We start from the raw sequence: 7,500 nt of genomic DNA, 5'->3' as shown, positions 1-7,500 counted from the left end.
AAGATTTATATAAATAAATAAATCAATAGCTTCGTCCTCCTCGTGTCCCGTGCTCTAAATAACTCAACTTCAAGTTCCTTGGCGTCCACATCGCCAACAAACTAACATGGTCCAAGCACACCAAGACAGTCGTGAAGAGGGCACGACAAAACCTATTTCCCCCTCAGGAGACTGAAAAGATTTGGCATGGGTCCTCAGATCCTCAAAAGGTTTCACAGCTGCACCATCGAGAGCATCCTGACGGGTTGCATCACTGCCTGGTTATGGCAACTGCTTGGCCTCGAACAGCAAGGCGCTGCAGAGGGTAGTGCGTACGGCCCAGTACATCACTGGGGCCAAGCTTCCTGCCATCCAGGAAGAACCTAAAGATTGTCAAAGACTCCAGCCACCCGAGTCATAGACTGTTCTCTCTGCTACCGTACAGCAAGCAGTACCGGAGCACCAAGTTTAGGTCCAAAAGACTTCTTAACAGCTTCTACCCCCCCAAGCCATAAGACTCCTGAACAGCTAATCAAATGGCTACCCAGACTATTTGCATTGCAACTCTCTGTTATTATCTATACATAGACACTTTAATAACTCTACCTACATGTACATATTACCTCAATTACCTCGACACCGGTGTCCTATTGTTATTTACTGCTGCTCTTTAATTATTTGTTATTCTTATCTGTTACTTTTTTGGGGGGGTATTTTCTTAAACTTCATTGTTGGTTAAGGGCTTGTAAGGAAGCATTTCACTGAAAGGTCTACTTACACCTGTTGTATTTGGTGCATGTGACAAGTAACATTTGATTTGTGGGGGAAAAAAACGGACTAACTTGCCTGTCTAAAGAAAAGGGTGGACAAAACAATGATCCTGCTGCTCTGATTTGATAGACCGAAGCTCTCTGTTCATATTTCATCCAATCACATCTCACCGTCCTTCTTTCAGTTTGCACATGCAACAACTGTAATTTAGACAACTACCCAACACAACCACCGACCACAACTACCCACCACAACCACCGACCACAACTACCGACCACAACCACCGACCACAACTACCCACCACAACTACCCACCACAACTACCCACCACAACTACCCACCACAACTACCCACCACAACTACCCACCACAACTACCCACCACAACTACCCACCACAACTACCCACCGACCACAACCACAACTACCCACCACAACCACCCACCACAACCACCGACCACAACCACCACAACTACCGACCACAACCACAACTACCGACCACAACCACCGACCACCACAACTTCCGACCACAACCACAACTACCGACCACAACTACCGACCACAACTACCGACCACAACTACCGACCACAACCACACAACTACCGACCACAACTACTGACCACAACCACACAACTACCGACCACAACTACTGACCACAACCACACAACTACTGACCACAACCACACAACTACCGACCACAACTACCGACCACAACTACTGACCACAACCACACAACTACCGACCACAACCACACAACTACCGACCACAACCACACAACTACCGACCACAACCACACAACTACCGTTCATATTTCATCCAATCACATCTCACCGTCCTTCTTTCAGTTTGCACATGCAACAACTGTAATTTAGACAACTACCCACCACAACCACCGACCACAACTACCCACCACAACCACCGACCACAACTACCCACCACAACCACCGACCACAACTACCGACCACAACTACCCACCACAACTACCCACCGACCACAACCACAACTACCCACCACAACCACAACCACAACCACCGACCACAACCACCGACCACAACCACCGACCACAACTACCGACCACAACTACCGACCACCACAACTACCGACCACCACAACAACTACCGACCACAACCACCGACCACCACAACTTCCGACCACCACAACTTCCGACCACAACTACCGACCACAACTACCGACCACAACCACCGACCACAACCACACAACTACCGACCACAACTACCGACCACAACCACACAACTACCGACCACAACTACCGACCACAACCACACAACTACCGGCCACAACCACACAACTACCGGCCACAACCACACAACTACCGGCCACAACCACACAACTACCGGCCACAACCACACAACTACCGACCACAACCACACAACTACCGACCACAACCACACAACTACCGGCCACAACCACACAACTACCGACCACAACCACACAACTACCGGCCACAACCACACAACTACCGACCACAACCACACAACTACCGACCACAACCACACAACTACCGACCACAACCACACAACTACCGACCACAACCACACAACTACCGACCACAACCACACAACTACCGACCACAACTACTGACCACAACCACACAACTACCGACCACAACTACCGACCACAACCACACAACTACCGACCACAACTACTGACCACAACCATACAACTACCGACCACAACCACCGACCACAACCACACAACTACCGGCCACAACTACCGGCCACAACCACACAACTACCGGCCACAACCACACAACTACCGGCCACAACCACACAACTACCGACCACAACTACCGACCACAACTACCGACCACAACTACCGACCACAACCACACAACTACCGACCACAACTACCGACCACAACCACCGACCACAACCACCGACCACAACCACCGACCACAACCACCGACCACAACCACAACCACCGACAACAACCACCGAACTACCGGCCACAACTACCGACCACAACCACCCAACTACCGGCCACAACTACCGACCACAACCACCCAACTACCGGCCACAACTACCGGCCACAACTACCGGCCACAACTACCGACCACAACCACACAACTACCGGCCACAACCACACAACTACCGGCCACAACCACACAACTACCGGCCACAACCACACAACTACCGGCCACAACCACACAACTACCGGCCACAACCACACAACTACCGACCACAACCACACAACTACCGACCACAACCACACAACTACCGACCACAACCGCACAACTACTGACCACAACTACCGACCACAACCACACAACTACTGACCACAACTACCGGCCACAACCACTGACCACAACTACCGACCACAACCCCACAACTACCGACCACAACTACCGACCACAACCACACAACTACCGGCCACAACCACACAACTACTGACCACAACTACCGACCACAACCATACAACTACCGACCACAACTACCGGCCACAACTACCGATCACAACCACACAACTACTGACCACAACTACCGGCCACAACCACACAACTACCGACCACAACCACACAACTACCGGCCACAACTACCGACCACAACCACACAACTACTGACCACAACTACCGGCCACAACCACACAACTACTGGCCACAACTACCGACCACAACTACTAACCACAACCACCGGCCACAACCACACAACTACCGGCCACAACTACCGGCCACAACCACACAACTACTGGCCACAACCACACAACTACCGGCCACAACCACACAACTACCGGCCACAACCACACAACTACCGGCCACAACCACACAACTACCGGCCACAACCACACAACTACCGGCCACAACTACCGGCCACAACCATACAACTACCGACCACAACTACCGACCACAACCACACAACTACCGGCCACAACCACACAACTACCGGCCACAACCACACAACTACCGGCCACAACCACACAACTACCGACCACAACCACACAACTACTGACCACAACTACTGACCATAACCACACAACTACCGGCCACAACCACACAACTACTGACCACAACTACCGACCGGCCACAACCACACAACTACTGACCACAACCATACAACTACCAACCACAACTACCGACCACAACTACACAACTACTGACCACAACTACCGGCCACAACTACACAACTACCGACCACAACTACCGACCACAACTACACAACTACCGACCACAACTACCGACCACAACCACAACTACCGACCACAACCACACAACTACCGACCACAACCACACAACTACCGACCACAACCACACAACTACCGACCACAACCACACAACTACTGACCACAACTACCGGCCACAACCACACAACTACTGACCACAACGACCGACCACAACCACCGACCACAACTACCGACCACAACTACCGACCACAACCACACAACTACTGACCACAACTACCGGCCACAACCACACAACTACTGACCACAACTACCGGCCACAACCACACAACTACTGACCACAACTACCGACCACAACTACTGACCACAACCACACAACTACCGGCCACAACCACACAACTACTGACCACAACTACCGACCGGCCACAACCACACAACTACTGACCACAACTACCGACCACAACCATACAACTACCAACCACAACTACCGGCCACAACCACACAACTACCGGCCACAACCACACAACTACTGACCACAACTACCGACCGGCCACAACCACACAACTACTGACCACAACTACCGGCCACAACCACACAACTACCGACCACAACTACCGACCACAACCACACAACTACTGACCACAACTACCGGCCACAACCACACAACTACTGGCCACAACCACACAACTACCGGCCACAACCACACAACTACCGGCCACAACTACCGGCCACAACCACACAACTACTGGCCACAACCACACAACTACCGGCCACAACCACACAACTACTGGCCACAACCACACAACTACCGACCACAACCACACAACTACTGACCACAACTACCGGCCACAACCACACAACTACTGACCACAACGACCGACCACAACCACCGACCACAACTACCGACCACAACTACCGACCACAACCACACAACTACCGACCACAACCACACAACTACTGACCACAACTACCGGCCACAACCACACAACTACTGACCACAACTACCGGCCACAACCACACAACTACTGACCACAACTACCGACCACAACTACTGACCACAACCACACAACTACCGGCCACAACCACACAACTACTGACCACAACTACCGACCGGCCACAACCACACAACTACTGACCACAACTACCGACCACAACCATACAACTACCAACCACAACTACCGGCCACAACCACACAACTACCGGCCACAACCACACAACTACTGACCACAACTACCGACCGGCCACAACCACACAACTACTGACCACAACTACCGGCCACAACCACACAACTACCGACCACAACTACCGGCTACAACTACCGACCACAACTACCGACCACAACTACTGACCACAACTACCGACCACAACTACACAACTACCGGCTACAACTACCGACCACAACTACCGGCTACAACTACCGACCACAACTACCGGCTACAACTACCGACCACAACTACCGGCTACAACTACCGACCACAACTACTGACCACAACTACCGACCACAACCACACAACTACCGACCACAACCACACAACTACCGACCACAACTACCGGCTACAACTACCGACCACAACCACACAACTACCGGCTACAACTACCGACCACAACTACCGACCACAACCACACAACTACCGGCCACAACTATACAACTACCGACCACAACCACACAACTACCGGCCACACAACTACCGACCACAACCACACAACTACCGGCTACAACTACCGACCACAACTACCGACCACAACTACTGACCACAACTACCGACCACAACCACTGACCACAACTACCGGCCACAACCACTGACCACAACTACCGGCCACAACCACACAACTACCGGCCACAACCACACAACTACCGGCCACAACCACACAACTACCGGCCACAACCACACAACTACCGGCCACAACCACACAACTACCGGCCACAACCACACAACTACCGGCCACAACCACACAACTACCGACCACAACCACACAACTACCGGCCACAACTACCGACCACAACTATACAACTACCGACCACAACTACCGACCACAACCACACAACTACCGACCACAACTACTGGCCACAACCATACAACTACCGACCACAACTACCGACCACAACCATACAACTACCGACCACAACTACCGACCACAACCATACAACTACCGACCACAACTACCGACCACAACCATACAACTACCGACCACACTACCGACCACAACCACACAACTACTGACCACAACTACCGACCACAACCATACAACTACCGACCACAACTACCGACCACAACCACACAACTACCGACCACAACCACACAACTACCGACCACAACTACACAACTACCGACCACAACTACCGACCACAACTATACAACTACCAACCACAACTACACAACTACCGACCACAACTACCGACCACAACCATACAACTACCGACCACAACCATACAACTACCGACCACAACCACACAACTACCGACCACAACTACACAACTACTGACCACAACTACCGACCACAACTACTGACATAAATTAGCATTAAATTACCCCAACCTCTAACTCTTGAACCGTTCAAGCTAGATACACCAAACCAACTTAGGTTATCCTAACTTCAAATTCTTTAAAACTTTTATCAACTATAACTATATAAATGTGCTTAAATTAGCATAAAATAACCGACCAACAGTAACTCTTGAACGGTTCAAATTAGCATCACCAAACCAACTTTCACGTGTTCAGGCTATCCTATCTACTGCCACAAAAAAGTACTACGACCCTGTAACCCAGTCCGGTGGTGTGTGTGTGTACTGTGTGTGTTAGCTGTAGTGCGCGCTGTGGCGAGTGTGTGGTTAGCGTGTTTCCTTAGATTGTGTTCCTTCCATGTTTTGTTTTCTTTAAAATGGCGTGAGTGAGTGAGTGTGTGTGTGTGTGTGTGTGTGTGTGTATACACTCACTCTCACACTCCTTGACGTCTGTGTTGAACTGCTGCAGAGCTCCCATAGACACCTGTCTGACGTCTGTCTCCAGCAGTAGCTGGAGCAGAGAGGTAGAGAGATGCTTACAGGCAGACATACAGGCTGTCTGGGCTACTTTACCCTGCAGAGAGAGAGAGACAGAGAGAGAGAGAGACAGAGAGAGAGACACCGAGAGAGACACACAGAGAGAGAGAGACACACAGAGAGAGAGAGACACACAGAGAGAGAGAGACACACAGAGAGAGAGACACAGAGAGAGAGAGAGAACACAGAGAGAGAGAGAGAGACACACAGAGAGAGAGACACAGAGAGAGAGAGACACAGAGAGAGAGAGAGAGAGACAGAGAGAGAGACACAGAGAGAGACACAGAGACAGACACAGAGAGACAGACAGAGAGACAGAGAGAGACAGAGAGAGAGAGAGAGAGAGAGAGAGACAATAAGATACATAGATATATCGATATGAATTTCATCCTTGGTATTCAGATGTAAATCCCTGGTGAACACAAGGTTAGAACTCTGGCTGGCTGGAAAAGGCCCACCATTACAAACTGTCCATCCATCCCCTTGTTGTTTCTCTCCTTTAATCATCTCCTGAGATCATCCATCACCAGCCCAAAGTCTCTCTCTCACACACACACACACACACACACACACACA

The 7,500-nt window shown here is 50.9% G+C and overlaps 1 protein-coding gene across 1 annotated transcript in view; it reads right to left on the bottom strand.

Moving 5' to 3' along the window:
- The window catches only part of exoc6b (exocyst complex component 6B), a gene marked incomplete at its 5' end in the record, with an annotated part of 40,626 nt that extends 33,665 nt beyond the window's left edge, over window positions 1–6,961 (bottom strand). The window contains 1 exon segment of the mRNA XM_029744561.1: window positions 6,820–6,961. Coding sequence (XP_029600421.1) covers window positions 6,820–6,961 — 142 coding nt within the window.
- Window positions 6,962–7,500: the final 539 nt, after the last annotated feature.

Source organism: Salmo trutta, unplaced genomic scaffold (assembly GCF_901001165.1).
Source record: "Salmo trutta unplaced genomic scaffold, fSalTru1.1, whole genome shotgun sequence".
NCBI lineage: Eukaryota > Metazoa > Chordata > Actinopteri > Salmoniformes > Salmonidae > Salmo > Salmo trutta.
This window is presented reverse-complemented; position numbering and strand designations above follow the sequence as displayed.